The sequence below is a fragment of the Hirundo rustica genome, unplaced genomic scaffold (genome assembly GCF_015227805.2).
Source record: "Hirundo rustica isolate bHirRus1 unplaced genomic scaffold, bHirRus1.pri.v3 scaffold_447_arrow_ctg1, whole genome shotgun sequence".
NCBI classification, from domain to species: Eukaryota; Metazoa; Chordata; class Aves; order Passeriformes; family Hirundinidae; genus Hirundo; species Hirundo rustica.
In genome coordinates this window covers 1-22,874 of record NW_026690492.1, presented here as the reverse complement: position 1 = coordinate 22,874, position 22,874 = coordinate 1, and the positions used below count along the sequence as shown (strand labels likewise).

At 51.0% G+C, this 22,874-nt stretch overlaps 1 protein-coding gene across 1 annotated transcript; it reads right to left on the bottom strand.

Moving 5' to 3' along the window:
• Positions 1-6: 6 nt before the first annotated feature.
• Positions 7-22,574, bottom strand: PPP1R37 (protein phosphatase 1 regulatory subunit 37; the record flags this gene model as incomplete). The annotated part of the gene is made up of 12 exons (XM_040054107.2): positions 7-441; positions 539-627; positions 2,899-4,195; positions 6,710-6,876; positions 8,361-8,502; positions 9,964-10,076; positions 11,878-12,033; positions 13,198-13,348; positions 18,334-18,453; positions 20,549-20,649; positions 21,581-21,626; positions 22,477-22,574. Coding segments are annotated over 11 exons (2,474 nt in total), but the record flags the coding sequence as incomplete, so codon positions are not given.
• Positions 22,575-22,874: the final 300 nt, after the last annotated feature.

The following is a 22,874-nucleotide window of genomic DNA, read 5'->3' as shown; positions in this document are numbered from 1 at the left end:
AAAACCACCGGAAAAGGACGGGAAATCAAAAATAAATAAAGCGCCGAGGATCCCGGGATTTTCTTTTTGTTTGTTGTTTTTTTTTAAGGGGACGGAATTCCCGAATTCCCGCCGCTCCGGCCGTTCCCGGTCCCTGTAGTGTCGCGGCCGCCGGATCCCGCCGGGAACGGCTCCGGGAATTCCCGGGGAAAGCCGAGCTCCTCCTCCTTCCCCGCCTCCCTCGGAGGCCGGGAAAAACCGGGAAAAACCGGGAAAAAAAAAACCAGAAAAAAATTCCGTCGGAGTTGTCGCTTTTGGTGTCTTTTTTTTTGTTTGTTTTTTCCCAGAAAAAGTCCCGAAATTCCCGAGGTTCGCTTGGAATCTTGCGCCGAGCGGGAACAGAGAAGGGGGGGGAAAAAAAAATCCTTCCGGATCCTTCCCCACCCCCCTCTCTTCCGGGACCTGTGGGGGAGAGCGGGAAGGCAGGGCCGGAATTCCCGCAATTCCCGCAATTCCCGGCGGTTCCGGGCGGAATTCCGGGCTGGAATCCGGGGCTCACCTGCGCTCAGAGCGGCTCCGGAGCCGGTTCCTGGCTGGCGTCGAGGAGCAGCTCCTGCAGCTCCTGCTCGTTCCGGGAGCAGCTCGGCTCTGCGGGAAGCGGCGCGTGGAACCTTCCGGAGCCGCTCCCGGAAATTCCCAACGCGCTTCCCGAGGTGGTTTTGGTTTTCCCCACCGATTTCCTGCTCCTTTCCGGTTTATTCACCCCGGTTCCAGCTCTTTTCCCAGTTTTCCACCCCAATTCCAGCAGTTTTCCAGGTTTTTCCACCCCAATTCCAGCTCTTTTCCAGGGTTTTTTTCACCCCGGTTCCAGCTCTTTTCCCGGTTTTCCACCCCAATTCCAGCTCTTTTCCAGGTTTTTCCATCCCAATTCCAGCTCTTTTCCCAGTTTTCCACCCCAATTCCAGCTCTTTTCCCAGTTTTCCACCCCAATTCCAGCTCTTTTCCCAGTTTTCCACCCCAATTCCTGCAGTTTTCCAGGTTTTTCCACCCCAATTCCAGCTCTTTTCCCAGTTTTCCATCCCAATTCCAGCTCTTTTCCCAGTTTTCCACCCCTATTCCAGCTCTTTTCCAGGTTTTTCCACCCCAATTCCAGCTCTTTTCCCAGTTTTTCAAAGCCCTGGACACATTTCCATCTATTCCCATTTTTTCCACCTCAATTCCAGCTCTTTTCCCAGTTTTCCACCCCAATTCCAGCTCTTTTCCCAGTTTTCCACCCCAATTCCAGCTCTTTTCCAGGTTTTTTCCACCCCAATTCCAGCTCTTTTCCAGGTTTTTCCATCCCAATTCCAGCTCTTTTCCCAGTTTTTCAAAGCCCTGGACACATTTCCATCTATTCCCATTTTCTCCACCTCAATTCCAGCTCTTTTCCCAGTTTTCCACCCCAATTCCAGCTGTATTCCCACTTTTCCAAACCCCAGGACACGTTTCTCTGTTTCCCACCCCAATTCCAGCTGTTTTCCTGGTTTTCCACCCAAATTCCTGCAGTTTTTCGGGTTTTTTTCACCCCAATTCCAGCTCTTTTCCCAGTCTTCCACCTCAATTCCAGCTGTTTTCCCGGTTTTCCTCCCAAATTCCAGCTGCATTCCCAGTTTTCCACCCTCTGGACACATTTCCAGCTGTATTCCCATTTTTCCCATCCCAATTCCAGCTGTTTCCCACCCCAATTCCAGCTGTATTCCCATTTTCCCATCCCAATTCCAGCTGCATTCCCGGTTTTCCGCCCCTGGACACGTTCCCAGCTCGGATCCGTCGGGATCTCGGCGCTGGAGCAGCCCCGGAGCTTTTCCCGGGATTCAAATCCCCGCAGGGAAATCCCAGGGAATTTCACAATGGGGTCGGAACCACCGGGAATTCGGGAACCTCTGGGGATCAGGAGGGACCCAAAACCCCTTGGGAATTGTGGTGGGCTTGGAATTCTTTGGGAATTTTGGGATCTCAGAACCCTCAGGAATTTGGGATCTCAGAACCCTCAGGAATTTTGGGATCTCAGAACCCTCAGGAATTTGGGATCTCAGAACCCTCAGGAATCTGGGATCTCAGAACCTTTGGGAATTTGGGGTCTCAGAACCTTTGGGAATTTGGGATCTCAGAACCCTTGGGAATTTGGGATCTCAGAACCCTCAGGAATCTGGGATCTCAAAACCTTTGGGAATTTGGGATCTCAGAACCTTCGGGAATTTCGGGATCTCAGAACCTTTGGGAATTTGGGATCTCAGAACCCTCAGGAATCCGGGATCTCAGAACCCTCAGGAATCTGGGATCTCAAAACCTTTGGGAATTTGGGATCTCAGAACCTTCGGGAATTTCGGGATCTCAGAACCTTTGGGAATTTGGGATCTCAGAACCCTCAGGAATCCGGGATCTCAGAACTTTTGGGAATTTGGGATCTCAGAACCTTTGGGAATTTGGGATCTCAGAACCCTCAGGAATTTTGGGATCTCAGAACCCTCAGGAATCCGGAATCTCAGAACCTTTGGAAATTTGGGATCTCAGAACCTTTGGGAATTTGGGATCTCAGAACCTTTGGGAATTTCGGGATCTCAGAACCTTTGGGAATTTGGGATCTCAGAACCTTTGGGAATTTTGGGATTTCAGAACCCTCAGGAATCCGGAATCTCAGAACCTTTGGGAATTTGGGATCTCAGAACCTTTGGGAATTTTGGGATTTCAGAACCCTCAGGAATCCGGAATCTCAGAACCTTTGGGAATTTGGGATCTCAGAACCTTTGGGAATTTGGGATTTCAGAACCTTTGGGAATTTCGGGATCTCAGAACCCTCGGGAATCCGGGATCCCCAGACTCCCGGGAACGCCCCGAGCAGCCCCTGGCCTTGGGAATCCGGGAATCGGGGGCTCTCACCGTGCTCGGCCGCGCGCGCTCCCGGCGATTTCCCGTCTCCGTCCGGGCCCGGCTCCGGCAGCGCCCGAGCGAAATCGGCCTTGAGGCCGTTGGGAAGCGGCGAATCCCGGGAAGGGCTCCCGCAGGGAATTCCCTGGGACGCGCCCGCCCGCCGCGGCGGCAGTTCGGGAACGGGGACGGATCCGGCGGGAACAACCCTGGAAGCATCAGGAACGGCTCCAGATCCATCGGAAATTGTCCCAGATCCATCAGAAATTATCCCAGATCTATCAGGAACAGCCCCAGATCCATCAGAAATTGTCCCAGATCCATCAGAAATTGTCCCAGATCCATCGGAAATTGTCCCAGATCTATCAGGAATTGTCTCAGATCCATCAGAAGTTATCCCAGATCCATCAGGAACAGCTCCAGATCCATCGGAAATTATCCCAGATCTATCAGGAATTGTCCCAGATCCACCGGAAATTGTCCCAGATCCATCAGGAACAGCTCCAGATCCATCGGAAATTGTCCCGGATCCATCAGGAACAACCCCAGATCCATCAGGAACAACCCCGGATCCATCAGGAACAGTCCCAGATCCATCGGGAATTATCCTGGATCCATCAGGAACAACCTTGGATCCCTCAGGAACGAGCCCGGCTCCATCGGGAGAGGCTTTGGATCTGTTGGGAACGGCTCCAGATCCGTCGGGAATTGTCCCGGATCCATCGGGAATTGTCCCGGATCCATCGGGAATTGTCCCGGATCCTTCCGGAACAGCCTCAGATCCACCGGGAGCAGCCCCCGATTCCTCGGGAACGGCCCCGGATCCCTCGGGAACAATCCCCGATTCCCTGGGAACGGCCCCGGGCCCTTCCGGAACGTTCTCCACGCGCGTCACCACGAAGACCTTGCGGCCTCTGCCGGGGCTGGAGACGGAAATCCTGCGCTCGGCGTTCCCGGAATTCCCAGAGGATTCCACGACCTCCCTCGAGTCCTTTCCCTGCTCCTCGCCCTCCTCGTCGCTGTCGGAGCCGGAATCTCCGGCCGGAGCCGCGCTCCCGTTCTCCTCCGGGCCGGCGCCGGCGCTCGCTCCGGGATTCTCCCGGGGATTTTCCCGGGGGTTCTCCTCGGGATTTTCCCGGGGGTTCTCCTCGGGATCGTCCGGGCGCTCGCTGCCGATCTCGGCCATGGAGGCCGAGCGCTGCAGCTGCTGCTCCCGCTCCTCCCGCTCCCGCGCCAGGACGAAATTCCGCTTGCAGCCGTTCTGGATCTCGGCCAGCAGCGCCTTCTGCGTCTCCAGGAAGCTCTTCACCTGCCACGGGGGGAAAAACACGGAATTCCGGCGGCGTTCCCGGTTTTCCACCCGGAATTCCGGCTGCATTCCCAGTTTTTGACACGGAATTCCGGCTGGATTCTCGCTTTTCCACACGGAATTCCGGCTGCATTCCCAGTTTTTCACCCAGAATTCCGGCTGGATTCCCAGTTTTTGACACGGAATTCCAGCTGCATTCCCAGTTTTTCACCCGGAATTCCAGCTGCATTCCCAGTTTTTCACCCGGAATTCTGGCTGGACTCCCGCTTTTCCACATGGAATTCCAGCTGGATTCCCGTTTTGCCACCCTGATTCCCGCTTTTTCACCCGGAATTCCAGCTCTATTCCCGCTTTTACACACAGAATTCCGGCTGGATTCCCGCTTTTCCACCCTGATTCCCAGTTTTTCACCCAGAATTCCAGCTGGATTCCCGTTTTTTCACCAGGAATTCTGGCTGTTTTCCCGCTTTTCCATCCCAATTCCAGCTGGATTCCCGCTTTCCCACCCGGAATTCCAGCTGGATTCCCGTTTTTTCACCAGGAATTCTGGCTGTTTTCCCGCTTTTCCATTCCGATTCCGGATGGTTTCCATCCCGATTCCGGCCGTTTTCCCCGGTTTTCCACCCCAATCCCGTTTTTTAAATCCAGTTCCAGCCATATTCCCAGTTCTTTCCCCCCCCAATTCCAGACATTTCCTACCCCAATTCCAGACATTTCCTACCCCAATTCCAGCTGCTTTCCCACTGTGGGAACGCCCTGAAACCCCGGGAACGCCTCCAAATCCCAGGAAGTTTTTTTTGGAATTCTGGAAATATTTTTTGGGAATCCCGGGAATTTTCCAGGAATTTCCTGGGACCCACCACCTCCATCTTGGGCTCCCATCAAACCCCAACACCCCAAGGCGCCGTTTCCTGCTCCGAAAACGCCCCAAAACCCCGGGAATGCCCCAAAACCCCGGGAACGCCCCAAAACCCTGGGGATTTTTGGCCAATTTTGGGAATTTTGGGATTTTTTTTTGGGAATCCCGGGAATTTTCCGGGAATTCCGGGGACTCGCCGGCTCCTTCTTGGGTTCTCAGTCAAACCCCAAACCCCAACACCTCAAGGAACCATTCCCCACTCCAGGAACCCCTCAAAACCCTGGGAACGCCCCAAATCCACGGGGAATTTTTGCCAATTTTGTGAATTTTGTGGATTTTTTTGGGGGGAATTCCAGGAATTCTGGGAATTCCGGGGACTCATCTGGGAATACCGGCTCCTTCTTGGGCTCTCAGTCAAACCCCAAACCCCAAGGCGCCATTTACCGCTCCGAAAACGCCCCAAAACCCCGGGAACGCCCCAAAACCGGGGGGATTTTTTGTGAACTTTGGGAATTTTTTGGGGAATCCCGGGAATTTTCCGGGAATTCCGGGGACTCACCGGCTCCTTCTTGGGCTCTCAGTCAAACCCCAAACCCCAACACCTCAAGGAACCATTCGCCACTCCAGGAACCCCTCGAAACCCCGGGAACGCCCCAAATCCACGGGGAATTTTTGCCAATTTTGTGAATTTTGTGAAATTTTTTGGGGGAATTCCAGGAATTCTGGGAATTCTGGAGACTCATCTGGGAATACCGGCTCCTTCTTGGGCTCTCAGTCAAACCCCAAACCCCAAGGCGCCATTTCCCGCTCCGAAAACGCCCCAAAACCCCGGGAACGCCCCAGAACCGCGGGGAATTTTTGTGAACTTTGGGAATTTTTTGGGGAATCCCGGGAATTTTCCGGGAATTCCCGGGGACTCACCGGCTCCTTCTTGGGCTCCCAGTCAAACCCCAAACCCCAACACCTCAAGGAACCATTCCCCACTCCAGGAACCCCTCGAAACCCCGGGAACGCCCCAAATCCATGGGGAATTTTTGCCAATTTTGTGAGTTTTGGGAATTTTTTTTGGGAATCCCGGGAATTCCTGGGAATTTCCTGGGACTCACCGGCTCCTTCTTCGACTCTCAGTCAAACCCCAAACCCCAAACCCCAAGGCGCCATTTCCCGCTCTGAAAACACCCCAAAACCCCGGGAACGCCCCAGAACCGTGGGGAATTTTTGTGAATTTTGGGAATTTTTTGGGGAATCCCGGGAATTTTCCGGGAATTCCGGGGGTCTCACGGGCTCCTTCTTGGGCTCTCAGTCAAACCCCAAACCCCAACACCTCAAGGAACCATTCCCCACTCCAGGAACCACTCGAAACCCCGGGAACGCCCCAAATCCACGGGGATATTTTTTTTTTTTGCCAATTTTGCGAATTTCGGGGAATTTTTTTTGGGAATCCCGGGAATTCCTGGGAATTTCCTGGGACTCACCGGCTCCTTCTTCGACTCTCAGTCACACCCCAACCCCCAACACCTCAAGGAACCATTCCCCACTCCAGGAACCCCTCGAAACCCCGGGAACGCCCCAGAACCGCGGGGATTTTTTGCGAACTTTGGGAATTTTTTTTTTGGGGAATCCCGGGAATTTTCCGGGAATTCCGGGGGACTCACGGGCTCCTTCTTGGGCTGGCGGTCGAGGTCGAGGCGCAGCAGGGAGCGGTTGACGCGCAGCGCCAGGCTCAGCGCCATCAGGCCGCCGGTCTTGACCTCGTTCTCGCGCAGGTCCAGGCGCAGCAGCCGCGAGCTCTCGGCCACGAACTCGGCCACCGCCACCGCGCCTGCGGAGAGCGCGGAATTCCGGGAGTTCCGGGGGGATAACCGGGAATTCCGGGGGAGAATCCAGGGAATTCCGGGAGTTCCGGGGGGGATAACGGGGATTCCGGGGGATTTGGGGGGGAATAACGGGGAATTCCGGGAGTTCCGGGGGGATAACGGGAATTCCGGGGATTTGGGGGGATAACGGGGAATTCCGGGGGATTTGGGGGGAATAACAGGAATTCTGGGGGGGAATCCAGGGAATTCTGGGAGTTCCGGGGGGATAACCGGAATTCTGGGGGATTTGGGGGGGAATAACGGGGAATTCCGGGAGTTCCGGGGGGATAACGGGAATTCCGGGAGTTCCGGGGGGATAACGGGAATTCCGGGGGATCCGGGGGGGAATCCAGGGAATTCCGGGGGATTTGGGGGGGATAACGGGAATTCCGGGAGTTCCGGGGGGATAACGGGAATTCGGGGGGATTTGGGGGGGATAACGGGGAATTCCGGGGGATTTGGGGGGGGAATAATGGGAATTCCGGGAGTTCCGGGGGGGATAACGGGGAATTCCGGGGGATCTGGGGGGGAATCCAGGGAATTCCGGGGGATTTGGGGGGGATAACGGGGAATTCCGGGAGTTCCGGGGGGGATAACCGGGAATTCCGGGAGTTCCGGGGGGGATAACGGGGAATTCCGGGAGTTCCGGGGGGATAACGGGGAATTCCGGGGGATTTGGGGGGGATAGCGGGGAATTCCGGGGGATCCGGGGGGGATAACGGGAATTCCGGGAGTTCCGGGGGGATAACGGGAATTCCGGGAGTTCCGGGGGGGATAACGGGAATTCTGGGGGATACGGGGGGGGATAACGGGGAATTCCGGGGGATCCGGGGGGGAATAACGGGAATTCCGGGGCATTCGGGGGGGATAAAGGGAATTCCGGGAATTTGGGGGGAATAACGGGAATTCCGGGGGATCTGGGGGGGAATCCAGGGAATTCCAGGGAATTCCAGGGGATCTGGGGGGGAATCCAGGGAATTCTGGGGGATCTGGGGGGGAATCCAGGGGATTCTGGGGGATTCGGGGGAAATTCCAGGGAATTCCGGGGGATTCAGGGGAATTCGGGAGAATCCAGGGAATTCCGGTGGGGAAACAACAGGAATTCGGGGGGAAATCCAGGGAATTGGGGGGAAATTCAGGGATTCCGGGGGAAATTCAGAATCTGGGGGGAAGTCTGGGGATTCCAGGGGGAGATCAGGAATTCGGGGAAATCTCGGGAATTTGGGGGGAAAATCCTGGGATTTGGGGGGGGGGGGGAAATCTGAGGATTCCAGAGGGAAAATCCTGGGATTCTGGGGGGAAATCTGGGGAATCAGGGGAAAAATCCCAGAAAAATCCCAGAAAAATAATAAAAAAAATCCCAGAAAATCCCAGAAAAATCCCGGAAAATCCCAAAAAAATCCCAGAAAAATCCCGGAAAATCCCGGGAAGTTCCGGAACGTTCCGGGACCTTCGCAGGTGATCTTGGTGCAGGCCAGCCCCAGGCGCAGCACGGAGCGATTCCCGATCAATCCGTTCTTCAGGTTCCGCACGCCCTCGTTCCCGATGGCGTTGTGGCCCAGGTTCAGCGTCTCCAGGCTCTGCGTGTGCGGCTGCCGACACGGAAAATCCCGGGAAATCCAGGGGAAATCCACGGGAGAAAATGGGGGAATACGGGGGGAAATCAGGGGAAATCCATGGGGAAATCCATGGGAGAAAATGGGGGAATACAGGGGGAGTCAGGGGAAATCCATGGAAAAATCCATGGGAGAAAACGGGGGAATACAGGGGAAATCCCGGGAAATCCATGGGGAAAATCCATGGGAGAGAACGGGGGAATACGGGGGGAAATCCTGGGAAATCCATGGGAAAATCCATGGGAGAAAACGGGGGAATACAGGGGGGAATCAGGGGAAATCCATGGGGAAAATCCATGGGAGAAAACGGGGGAATACAGGGGGAGTCAGGGGAAATCCACGGGGAAAAACCAGGGGAAATCTGGGGGAATACAGGGGAAAATCCAGGGGAAAAATCCATGGAAAACCAAAGGAAACCCGCGGAAAACTGAAGGAAACCCATGGAAAACCAAGGGAAATCCATGGAAAACCGAAGGAAAACCGAGGGAAATCCATGGAAAACTGAGGGAAACGCACAGAAAACCGAGGGAAATCTATGGAAAACCAAGGGAAACCCATGGAAATCAATGGAAAAAAATCCATGGAAATCGATGGAAGAACCCATGGAAAACCAACAGAAACCAACACAAAACCAAGGAAAATCCATGGAAATCAATGGAACAATCAAGGGAAACCCACGGAAAACCGAGGGAAATCCATGGAAAACCGAGGGAAACCCACGGAAAATCGAGGGAAATCCCCAGAGAACCAAGGGAAATCCACAGAAAACCCATGGACATCGATGGGAAACCGAGGGAAATCCCTGGAGAAGCTGGGGAAATCGCTGGAGAAGCTGGGGAAATCCCTGGAAAAGCTGGGGAAATCGCTGGAGAAGCTGGGGAAATCCCTGGAAAAGCTGGGGAAATCGCTGGAAAAGCTGGGGAAATCGCTGGAAAAGCTGGGGAAATCCCTGGAAAAGCTGGGGAAATCCCTGGAAAAGCTGGGGAAATCCCTGGAAAAGCTGGGGAAATCCCTGGAAAAGCTGGGGAAATCGCTGGAGAAGCTGGGGAAATCGCTGGAAAAGCTGGGGAAATCCCTGGAAAAGCTGGGGAAATCCCTGGAAAAGCTGGGGAAATCCCTGGAAAAGCTGGGGAAATCGCTGGAAAATCTGGGGAAATCGCTGGAAAAGCTGGGGAAATCGCTGGAAAAGCTGGGGAAATCGCTGGAAAAGCTGGGGAAATCCCTGGAAAAGCTGGGGAAATCGCTGGAAAAGCTGGGGAAATCCCTGGAAAAGCTGGGGAAATCCCTGGAAAAGCTGAGGAAATCCCTGGAAAAGCTGGGGAAATCCCTGGAAAAGCTGAGGAAATCCCTGGAAAAGCTGGGGAAATCGCTGGAAAAGCTGGGGAAATCCCTGGAAAAGCTGGGGAAATCGCTGGAAAAGCGGGAATTGTCGCTCACCAGGGTCATGCCCAGGTAGGCCATGCCGGCGTGGCTCAGCTGGTTGTTCCAGAGCACGAGCGTCACCAGCCCCCGGCGCTGCTCCCGCAGCCCCTCGCACAGGTACGCCAGCCCTGGGGACCGGGGTTAAACCGGGGTTAAACCGGGGTTAAACCGGGCTAAACTGGGCCTGGGGAATCCCGGGAATCAGGGGTTAAACCGGGCCTGGGGAATCCTGGATCAAATCCCGGGAATCAGGGGTTAAACCGGGCCTGGGGAATCCCGGATCAAACCCGGCGCTGCTCCCGCAGCCCCCAGCACAGGTACGCCAGCCCTGGGAATCGGGGTTAAACCGGGGTTAAACCGGGCTAAACTGGGCCTGGGGAATCCCGGATCAAATCCTGGGAATCAGGGGTTAAACCGGGCCCGGGAAATCCCACAGTTCCTGCTCCCGATCCCATTCCCAACGTTTCCATTCCTGTTTTTCCCACCGGAGTCGAGCAGGTGGTTGTTGCGCAGGTCCAGGGTCTGGATGCAGCCGTTGCACTTCAGCAGGTTCCCACCGTTCCCATTCCCGTTCCCGTTCCCGTTATTCCCGTTATTCCCACTGTTCCCAATCCCAGAATTCCCGTTTTTTTCCCCACCGGAGTCCAGCGGGTGGTTGTTGCGCAGGTCCAGGGTCTGGATGTCCCCAGTGTTCCCAGTGCTCCTGTTCCCAGTGCTCCCAGTGTTCCCAGTATTCCTGTTCCTATCGTTCCCAGCGTTCCCATTGTTCCCATCGTTCCCAGTGTTCCTGTTCCCATTGTTCCCATTGTTCCCATTGTTCCTGTTCCCAGTGTTCTTGTTCCCAGTGTCCCCATTGCTTCTGTTATTCCCACTGTTCCCAATCCCGGAATTCCCGGAATTCCCACCGGAGTCGAGCAGGTGGTTGTTGCGCAGGTCCAGCGTCTGGATGCAGCCGTTGCACTTCAGCAGGTTCCCATCGATCCCATTCCCGTTCCCATCGCTCCCACCGTTCCCGATCCCGTTATTCCCGTTATTCCCACTGTTCCCAATCCCGTTATTCCCGTTTTTTTCCCCACCGGAGTCGAGCAGGTGGTTGTTGCGCAGGTCCAGCGTCTGGATGCAGCCGTTGCACTTCAGCAGGTTCCCATCGATCCCATTCCCGTTCCCATCGCTCCCATCGTTCCCGATCCCGTTATTCCCGTTATTCCCGTTATTCCCGTTATTCCCAGAATTCCCACCGGAGTCGAGCAGGTGGTTGTTGCGCAGGTCCAGCGTCTGGATGCAGCCGTTGCACTTCAGCAGGTTCCCATCGATCCCATCACTCCCATCGTTCCCAATCCCGTTCCCACCGTTCCCGATCCCGTTATTCCCGTTATTCCCGTTATTCCCGTTATTCCCACTATTCCCGGAATTCCCACCGGAGTCGAGCAGGTGGTTGTTGCGCAGGTCCAGCGTCTGGATGCAGCCGTTGCACTTCAGCGGGTTCCCATCGATCCCGATCCCGTTCCCATTGCTCCCACCGTTCCCGTTCCCGTTATTCCCGTTATTCCCACTGTTCCCAATCCCGGAATTCCCGGAATCCCCACCGGAGTCGAGCAGGTGGTTGTTGCGCAGGTCCAGCGTCTGGATGCAGCCGTTGCACTTCAGCAGGTTTCCATCACTCCCATTCCCGTTCCCATCGCTCCCATCATTCCCGATCCCGTTATTCCCGTTATTCCCGCTATCCCGTTATTCCCGTTTTTTTCCCCACCGGAGTCGAGCAGGTGGTTGTTGCGCAGGTCCAGCGTCTGGATGCAGCCGTTGCACTTCAGCAGGTTTCCATCGATCCCATCACTCCCACCGTTCCCGATCCCGTTCCCATCGCTCCCACCGTTCCCGATCCCGTTATTCCCGTTATTCCCGTTATTCCGGAATTCCCGGAATTCCCACCGGAGTCGAGCAGGTGGTTGTTGCGCAGGTCCAGCGTCTGGAGGCAGCCGTTGCACTTCAGCAGGTTTCCCAGCTGCGCCGAGTCCTGCAGCCCGTTGAGTTTGTTGTCGGCCAGGTAAAGCTCCCGCAGCGTCACGTTCATCTTCAGCGCCGTGGCTGCGGGAAAACGGGAATGAGCTGAGAAACAACGGGAATGACGACAGCGGGAATGAGAAACAACGGGAATGGAAACGGCGGGAATGAAAAACAACGGGAATGAAAAACAACAGGAATGAGAAACAGCGGGAATGAGAAACAACGGGAATGAAAAACAACGGGAATGAGCACGGCGGGAATGGAAAACAACGGGAATGAGCACGGCGGGAATGGAAAACAACGGGAATGAGCACGGCGGGAATGAGCACGGCGGGAATGAAAAACAACGGGAACGAGCACGGCGGGAATGAGAAACAGTGGGAATGAGAACAACGGGAATGAGAAACGGCGGGAATGAGAACAACGGGAACGAGCACGGCGGGAATGGAAAACAACGGGAATGAGCACGGCGGGAATGAGAAACAACGGGAACGGAGGGAATGAGAACAACGGGAATGAGAAACAACGGGAATGAGCACGGCGGGAATGAAAAACAACGGGAATAAAAACAGCGGGAATGAGAAACAGCGGGAATGAGAAACAGCGGGAATGAGAAACAGCGGGAATGAGAAACAACGGGAATGAGAAACAGCGGGAATGGAAACAACGGGAATGAGAAACAGCGGGAATGAGAACAGCAGGAATGAGAACAGCGGGAATGAAAAACAACGGGAACGAGCACGGCGGGAATGAGAAACAGCGGGAACGAGAAACAGCGGGAATGGGAACAGCGGGAATAAGAACAGCAGGAATGGGAACAGCGGGAATGAGAACAATGGGAATGGAAACAGCGGGAACAGCGGGAATGAAAAACAACGGGAAAAGTGGTGGGGAAATGGAGAAAAATGGGGAAAAAATGGGAAAAAACGGGAACAGAAATGGGGGGAAAAATGGGAAAAGTGGTGGGGAAACGGGAGAGAAATGGGAAAAAAATCCCAGGAATTGGCACAAAAATCCCGGGAATGTCAGGAATGTCAGGAGTATTGGGAATATCGGGAATGTCGGGAATGTCGGGAATGTCGGGAATCTGACCGAGCAGCATGAGCGGCCTCCCGGAGAGCGCGACAATCACGGGAATCGGCGCAAAAATCCCGGGAATGTCGGGAATATCGGGAATGTCGGGAATGTCGGGAATGTCGGGAATGTCGGGAATATCGGGAACGTCGGGAATCCCAGGAATCTGACCGAGCAGCATGAGCGGCCTCCCGGAGAGCGCCGTGTTCTCCAGGTGCAGGATCGTCAGGCTGCTGCTGATCCGCAGCGCCCGCGCCACGAAGGGAGCCGAGTGATCCAGGAGCGGAGTGTTCCGGGCGTCCAGGGCCTGCAGGCAGCTGGTCTGGGAAAGAAAAACGGGAATCTGGGAATGAGATCTGGGAATTCCAGAGAGATCCGGAGTGTTCCGGGCGTCCAGGGCCTGCAGGCAGCTGGTCTGGGAAAGAAAAACGGGAATTTGGGAATGAGATCTGGGAATTCCAGAGAGATCCGAGTGTTCCGGGCGTCCAGGGCCTGCAGGCAGCTGGTCTGGGAAAAAAACGGGAATTTGGGAATGAGATCTGGGAATTCCGAGTGTCCCAGGGCCTGCAGGCAGCTGGTCTGGGAAAAAAAAACGGGAATTTGGGAATGAGATCTGGGAATTCCAGAGAGATCCGGAGTGTTCCGGGCGTCCAGGGCCTGCAGGCAGCTGGTCTGGGAAAAAAACGGGAATTTGGGAATGAGATCTGGGAATTCTGAGTGTCCCAGGGCCTGCAGGCAGCTGGTCTGGGAAAAAAACGGGAATTTGGGAATGAGATCTGGGAATTCCAGAGAGATCCGGAGTGTTCCGGGCGTCCAGGGCCTGCAGGCAGCTGGTCTGGGAAAAAAAAACGGGAATTTGGGAATGAGATCTGGGAATTTGGGAATGAGATCTGGGAATTCTGAGTGTCCCAGGGCCTGCAGGCAGCTGGTCTGGGAAAAAAAACGGGAATTTGGGAATGAGATCTGGGAATTCCAGAGAGATCCGGAGTGTTCCGGGCGTCCAGGGCCTGCAGGCAGCTGGTCTGGGAAAAAAAAACGGGAATTTGGGAATGAGATCTGGGAATTGGGAATGAGATCTGGGAATTCCGAGTGTCCAAAATCCGGGATTTGGGATCGGGATTTGGATCCTGAGGGATCCCGGAATTCCCAATCCCTGGGGAGCTCCCGAGTCAGGAAATTTGGGAACACATCCCGGAATTCCGGGGTTTCCTCCCTGGAATTATTCCCAATTCCGGCCTCATTCCCGAGTTGGTTTTTTTTTTAATGGAAAATTCCCAACTTCTCCCCAAATCCCGGATTTCCCGACCCCCAGGGAATCCCCAGAGAATTCCCAGGAATCCGACCCCAAATTCCGGGGGAAAATTCGGGAATCCCCAAAGAATTCCCAGGAATCCGACCCCAAATTCCCAGGGAAAATTGGGGAATTCCCAAAGAATTCCCACGAATCCGACCCCAAATTCCCAGGGAAAAATTCGGGAATTCCCAAAGAATTCCCACGAATCCGACCCCAAATTCCCAGGGAAAATTCGGGAATCCCCAAAGAATTCCCAGGAATCCGACCCCAAATTCCCGGGGGAAAATTCGGGAATCCCCAAAGAATTCCCAGGAATCCGACCCCAAATTCCCAGGGAAAATTCGGGAATCCCCAAAAAATTCCCAGGAATCCAACCCCAAATTCCCGAGGGAAAATTCGGGAATCCCCAGAGAATTCCCACGAATCCGACCCCAAATTCCCAGGGGAAAATTCGGGAATCCCCAAAGAATTCCCACGAATCCGACCCCAAATTCCCAGGGGAAAATTCGGGAATCCCCAAAGAATTCCCACGAATCCGACCCCAAATTCCAGGGAAAATTCGGGAATCCCCAGAGAATTCCCACGAATCCGACCCCAAATTCCCGGGGGAAAATTGGGGAATCCCCAAAGAATTCCCACGAATCCGACCCCAAATTCCCAGGGAAAATTCGGGAATTCCCAAAGAATTCCCAGGAATCCGACCCCAAATTCCCAGGGAAAATTCGGGAATCCCCAAAGAATTCCCAGGAATCCGACCCCAAATTCCCGGGGGAAAATTCGGGAATCCCCAAAGAATTCCCAGGAATCCGACCCCAAATTCCCAGAGGAAAATTGGGGAATTCCCAAAGAATTCCCACGAATCCGACCCCAAATTCCCAGGGAAAATTGGGGAATTCCCAAAGAATTCCCAGGAATCCGACCCCAAATTCCCAGGGGAAAATTGGGGAATTCCCAAAGAATTCCCACGAATCCGACCCCAAATTCCCAGGGAAAATTCGGGAATCCCCAAAGAATTCCCAGGAATCCGACCCCAAATTCCTGGGGGAAAATTCGGGAATCCCCAAAGAATTCCCAGGAATCTGACCCCAAATTCCCGGGGAAAATTCGGGAATTCCCAAAGAATTCCCAGGAATCCGACCCCAAATTCCTGGGGGAAAATTCGGGAATCCCCAAAGAATTCCCAGGAATCCGACCCCAAATTCCTGGGGGAAAATTCGGGAATCCCCAAAGAATTCCCAGGAATCTGACCCCAAATTCCCGGGGAAAATTCGGGAATCCCCAAAGAATTCCCAGGAATCCGACCCCAAATTCCCAAGGAAAATTGGGGAATTCCCAAAGAATTCCCAGGAATCCGACCCCAAATTCCCAGGGAAAATTGGGGAATTCCGGGACGATTCCGACGCCTCTGGAATTCCGAACGCTGGGAGCGCCCCGAGGGAAATGAGAGGTTTGGGAAGGAATCGGGAGCGGCCGGAAAACCCGGGATAATTGGGATAATTGGGATAATTGGGATAATTGGGATAACGACCCCGGGATGAATCCGCCCTTTGTTGGGATAATTAACTCTTTGTTGGGAATAATGAACCCGGGAAAAGCTTTTCCGAGGGATGTCCCGCCCTTTCTTTTGGGATAATCGGGAATTTTTTTCGGATAATTCATCTTTTTTTGGGATAATCAGGGGATTTTGGGGATAATTCATCTTTTTTGGAGGGATATTCCACCTTTTTTTGGGATAATCAGGGATTTTTTAGGGATAATCAGGGTTTTTTTGGGATAATCAGGGATTTTTGGGATAATCAGAAGTTTTTTCGGGATATTCCATATTTTTGGGGGGGATAATCAGGGATTTTTTGGGATAATTCACCTTTTTTTTGGGATAATCAGGGATTTCTTTGGGATAATTTATCTTTTTTGGGGGATAATCGGGGATTTTCTGGGATAATCAAGGGTTTTTTGGATAATTAATCTTTTTTTTCAGGATAATCAGGGATTTTTTTGGGATAATCGGGAATTTTTTTTGGATAATTCATCTTTTTTTGGGATAATCAGGGGATTTTGGGGATAATTCATCTTTTTTGGAGGGATATTCCACCTTTTTTGGGGGATAATCTGGGGGTTTTTGGGACAATTAATCTCTTTTTTTGGGATAATCAGGGATTTTTGGGGATAATCCAGAGGTTTTTTTGGGATGTTCCATCTTTTTTCCGGGATAATTCATCTTTTTTGGGGGGATAATCGGGGTTTTTCTGGGATAATCAGGGATTTTTTGGGATAATTCACCTTTTTTTTGGGATAATTCACCTTTTTTTGGGGATAATCAGGGATTTTTTGGGGATAATTAGGGATTTTTCGGGATAATCAGGGATTTTTTGGGATAATCAGGGATTTTTTTGGAATAATCAGGGATTTTTTGGGATAATCAGGGTTTTTTTGGGGATAATCCACCCTTTTTGTGGGATATTCCACTCTTTTTGTGGGATATTCCATCTTTTTTGGGGATAATCAGGGATTTTTTGGGGATAACAAATCCAGGAAAAAGCTTTTCCATGGGAAATTCCACTTTTTTTTTTGGGATATTCCACCTTTTTTTGGGATCAGGCGCCTTTCCAGGGAGAATTGTCCAACCCCGGGGGCGGGGCCACCCAAACATTCATTAACCTTTAATTAACCCCTAATTAACTCTTAATTAACCCCAACATTCCCAGCTTTTTTTTTCCTGGGAATGAGGAAATTTTCCAGCTCCTCCTCCCGGTTTTAACCCGGGGCAAAAAAATCCGGGATGGAAAAAGTCCAGAGCCCTCGGGAATTACGGAAATTCCAGGGAATTCCCGGGAATTTGGGGGGAAAAACTCAGGAATTCCAGGAATTTTGGGAATTCCAGGATTCTTCGAGAAATTCCAGGGAATTCCTGGGAATTTTGGGGAAAAAAACCTCAGGAATCCCGGGAATTTTGGGGAAAAACTCAGGAATTTTGGGGAAGAACCCTCAGGAATCCCAGGAATTTTGGGAAAAAACACTTGGGAATCCTGGGAATTTTGGGAATTCTCTGGAATTTCGGGAATCCTCACCTTCCTCATCACAAAATTCCCATCCTGAGCCACCCCTGCCCCTCCCCAGGCTACAAAAACCCTCGGGAACGCCAGAAATTCTTTGGAATTCCGGGAATTCTGGGGAAAACGCTGGGGAATTTTGGGAATTCCCGGGAATTCCGTGGACCCTCACCTTCCTCATCATGTGCGCCGCCGCTTGCCCCACCCAGGACAACAAAACCCTCAGGAATCCCGGGAATTTTGGGGGTAAACTCAGGAATTTTGGTGGAAACCCCTCGGGAACGTCGGGAATTTTGGGAATTCTCTGGAATTCCGTGGATCCTCACCTTCCTCATCATGTGCGCCGCCGCCTGCCCCACCCAGGACAACAAAACCCTCAGGAATCCCGGGAATTTGGGGGAAAACTCAGGAATTTTGGTGGAAACACCTTGGGAACCCTGGGAATTCCATGGATCCTCACCTTCCTCATCATGTGCGCCGCTGCCTGCCCCACCCAGGCTATGGAAACCCTCAGGAATGAAGGGAAATCCCGGGAATTTGGGGGAAAAACTCAGGAATTTTTGGGGAAAACCCCTCGGGAACGCCGGGAATTTTGGGAATTCTCTGGAATTCCGTGGACCCTCACCTTCCTCATCATGTGTGCTGCCGCTTGCCCCGCCCAGGACAACAAAACCCTCAGGAACGAAGGCAAATCCCGGGAATTTTGGGGGTAAACTCCGGAATTTTGGGGAAAACCCCTCGGGAATGCCGGGAATTTTGGGAATTCTCTGGAATTCCGTGGAATTCCGTGGACCCTCACCTTCCTCATCATGTGCGCCGCCGCCTGCCCCACCCAGGCTATGGAAACCCTCAGGAATCCCGGGAATTTTGGGGAAAGACTCCGGAATTTTGGGGAAAACCCCTCGGGAACACCGGGAATTTTGGGAATTCTCTGGAATTCTGTGGAATTCCGTGGAGCCTCACCTTCCTCATCATGTGCGCCGCCGCCTGCCAGCCGCGTGCCCCCAGGTGCTTGTTGGAGCCGATGTTGAGGTGCGTGGCCGACTCGTAGTACTCGATCATGTCGAAGAGCGCCGAGGCGCCCTGGGAAAACACGGGAAAATCGCGGGAAAATCGCGGGAAAAACACGGGAAAAGCACGGGAAAAGTGCGGGAAAAGCACGGGAAAATCACGGGAAAATCACGGGAAAAGCACGGGAAAAGTGTGGGAAAATCACGGGAAAAGCATGGGAAAAGCACGGGAAAAGTGTGGGGAAAGCGTGGGGAAATAATGGGAAAAGCATGGGAAATCATGGGAAAAATATGGGGAAAGTGTGGGGAAAGAACGGGAAAAGTATGGGAAAATCATGGGGAAAAGTGTGGGAAAAGTGTGGGAAAATCCCCAGAAAAACCATGGGAGAATCTTGGGAAAAGCACGGGAAAAATCACAGGGAAGGCACAGGAAGAATGCTGGGAAAAGCACAGGGAAATCTGGGGAAAATCCCCGGAAAAATCACGGGAGAATCACAGGGAAATCACAGGAAAATCCCAGGAAAATCCTCAGAAAAAGCAAGGGAAAAGCATGGGGAAATCCAGGAAAATCCAGGAAAAAATCATAGGAAAAGCACAGGAGGATGGTGGGAAAATCATGGGAAAAACTCCAGAAAAATCCCTGGAAAAATCTCAGGAAAATCATGGGGAAATCCCAGGAAAAGCATGGGAAAATCCCGGGAAAAAAACCAGAAAAATCACGGGAAAATTCCAGGGAAAATCATCAGAAAATCTCTGGAAAAATCCCCAGAAAAATCACGGGAAAAATCCCAGGAAAATCACAGAAAAAGTCTCAGAAAAATCCCAAGAAAATCCTGGAAAAAGTCCTGTGAAAATCCCCAGAAAAATCCAGGAAATATCCTGGGAAAATAATGGGAAAATCCCACGAAAGAGCCTGGAAAAATCCCAGGAAAATCATGGAAAAAATCTCATGAAAATCCCCCAAAAAATCCTCGAAATATCCTGGGAAAACCCCAGAAAAATCCCAGGAAAATTCTTAGAAAAATCTTGTCAAAATCTCAGAAAAATCCTGGGAAAATTCCATGAAAATCCTGGGAAAATTCCATGAAAATCTCAGAAAAATCCCAGAAAAATCACGGAAAAAAATCTCATGAAAATCCCCCCAAAAATCCTGGAAATATCCTGGGAAAACCCCAGAAAAATCCCAGGAAAAGTCTTAGAAAAATCCTGTCAAAATCTCAGAAAAATCCTGGAAAAATTCCATGAAAATCTTGGGAAAATTCCATGAAAATCCTGGAAAAATTCCATGAAAATCTCCGAAAAATCTCAGGAAAATCCCAGAAAAATCACGGAAAAAATCTCATGAAAATCCCCCCAAAAATCCTGGAAATATCCTGGGAAAACCCCAGAAAAATCCCAGGAAAAGTCAGAAAAATCCTGTCAAAATCTCAGAAAAATCCTGGAAAAATTCCATGAAAATCTTGGAAAAATTCCATGAAAATCCTGGGAAAATTCCATGAAAATCTCAGAAAAATCCCAGAAAAATCACGGAAAAAAATCTCATGAAAATCCCCCCAAAAATCCTGGAAATATCACGGGAAAACCCCAGAAAAATCCCAGGAAAAGTCTTAGAAAAAATCTTGTCAAAATCTCAGAAAAATCCTGGAAAAATTCCATGAAAATCTTGGGAAAATTCCATGAAAATCCTGGGAAAATTCCATGAAAATCCTGGAAAAATTCCCTGAAAATCCTGGAAAAATTCCCTGAAAATCCTGGGAAAATTCCATGAAAATCCTGGAAAAATTCCATGAAAATCTCAGAAAAATCTCAGGAAAATCCCAGAAAAATTCTGGAAAAATCATGGGAAAACCCCAGAAAAATCCCAAGAAAAGTCAGAAAAATCCTGTCAAAATCTCAGAAAAATCTTGGAAAAATTCCATGAAAATCCTGGAAAAATTCCATGAAAATATTGGGAAAATTCCATGAAAATCCTGGGAAAATTCCATGAAAATCCTGGGAAAATTCAATAAAAATCTCAGGAAAATCCCAGAAAAACCCCGCGAGAAATGAGAAATGAGACGGGAAAAGCGGGAATTTCATCCCCAAGCTCCAAAAAAACCTGGGAACCGCCCGAAATTCCCCGAAATTCCCAAAAAATTCCCAAAAAATCCCCGGAATTCTGCACTCACGTCCTCGTCCAGGCTGGTCTGCTCCAGGTCCAGCAGCTTGAACTGGAGGCGCTTGAAGATCTCCTCCATGGCCTCACAGGAGCGGTAATCCAACTTCTCCCCTGGAAAAACGGCGGGAACGGGGCGTGAGAAACCGGGAGAAGGGTCTGGGATTCCCGGGGAAATCACGGGAAAATCACGGGGAAATCACGGGGAAATCACGGGGAATTCTGGGGAATTAACGGGAAAATTCTGGGAAAATTCCGGGAACATTCGGGGAAATTCTGGGAAAATTCGGAGAAAGTTCCAAGGAAATTCCAAGGAAATTCAGAGGAAACTCCGAGGAAACTCTGAGAAAATTCCGGGCAAATTCTGAGAAAATTCCAAGGAAATTCTGAGGAAACTCCGAGAAAACTCTGAGAAAACTCCAAGAAAATTCTGAGAAAATTCGGAGAAAATTCCAAGGAAATTCCGAGAAAACTCCGAGAAAACTCCGAGAAAACTCGGAGAAAATTCGGAGAAAATTCGGAGAAAATTCCAAGGAAATTCCGAGAAAACTCCAAGAAAACTCCGAGAAAACTCTGAGAAAATTCGGAGAAAATTCCAAGGAAATACCGAGAAAACTCCAAGAAAACTCCGGGCAAATTCTGAGAAAATTCCGATAAGATTCTGGGAAAATTCGGAGAAAATTTGGAGAAAATTCGGAGAAAATCCCGAGGAAATTCTGAGAAAATTCCGAGAAATTCCCAAGAAGTTCCTGAGAAATTCCCGAGATATTCTTAGGAAATTCCTGAGAAATTCCTGGGAAATTCTTGGGAAATCCTGAGGAAATACCGAGAAAATTCTGGGAAAATTCTGAGGAAATTCTGAGGAAATTCTGAGGAATTCCCGAGAAGTTCCTGAGAAATTCAGGAGAAATTCCTGAGGAATTCTTCGGAGATTCCTGAGAAAATTCCTGAGAAATTTCCAAGATATTCCTGGGAAATTACAGAAAAGGGTTTGGAAAAAGGATGGAAAAAGGGTTTGGAAAAAGCTGGAAAAGGGGATTCTCACCCTTGAGATCCAAGCAGTCGATCCTGGGAGTCAGATCCTTAAATTCCTGGAAAACACAGAAAAAAAAGGGAATTTTTGGGGGGGAACACAGGAAAAATGGACTCTTTTTTTGGGCTGGGAATGCAGAAAAAATGGAACTTTTGGAGGGAAAAACCCAGAAAAAACAGGATTTTTTGGGCTGGAAAGGCAGAAAAAATGGGATTTTCTGAGGGGGAAAACACAGAAAAACGGGATTTTTTGGCTGAAAACCCAGAAAAAAAAAGGGATTTTTTTGGATGGGAAACCCAGAAAAAAATGGGAATTTTTTTGGGCTGGAAACCCAGAAAAAAAGGGATTTTTTGGGTTGGAAACTCAGAAAAAAGGGAATTTTTGTGCTGAAAAGGCAGAAAAAATGGGATTTTTTGGGCTGGAAAGGCAGAATAAACTGGGATTTTTTGGGTTGGAAAACCAGAAAAAATGGGATTTTTTGGGCTGGAAACTCAGAAAAAATGGGATTTTTTGGGCTGGAAACTCAGAAAAAAGGGAATTTTTGGGGCTGGAAACGCAGAATAAACTGGGATTTTTTGGGCTGGAAATGCAGAAAAAATGGGATTTTTTGGGTTGGAAAAACAGAAAAAATGGAATTTTTTGGGTTGGAAAACCAGAAAAAATGGGATTTTTTGGGCTGGAAACACAGAGAAAAAGGGAATTTTTTTTTGTGGCTGGAAACGCATTAAAAAAGGGGTTTTTTGGGCTGGAAATGCAGAAAAATGGGATTTTTTGGGTTGGAAAAACAGAAAAAATGGGATTTTTTGGGGCTGGAAATGCGGAAAAATGGGAATTTTTTGGCGGGAAACGCAGAACAAATGGGATTTTTTGGCGGGAAATGGCGGGATTTTGGGAATTTCGGGCATTACCTGGATCTGCTTCAGGAGTTTGGGGATCTGGCGGCAGTTGAGCTTCTGGCAGGCCTGGCGGTACGCGGCCAGGATCTCCTCCACCGTCACGTTCTGGGCTGGAAAAGAGGGAAAAAAATCCGGGATCAGCCGGGAAAAAGGGCTGGGAACGGGAGGGGAGGGATGGCCGGGGGGTTGGGACGGGGAAAAAGGGGGAAAATGATGGAAAAAGAGGGAAAAATGATGGAAAAAGGGGGAAAAATGATGGAAAAAGAGGGAAAAAATGATGGGAAAGGGAGAAAAAAGGATGGAAAAAGGGGGAAAAAACAAGGAAAAAAGATGGGAAAAGGGGGGAAAAAAGGATGGAAAAGGGCAGGAAAGAGAACAGGAAAAGGAGCGAAAAAAAGGGGGAAAAAAGG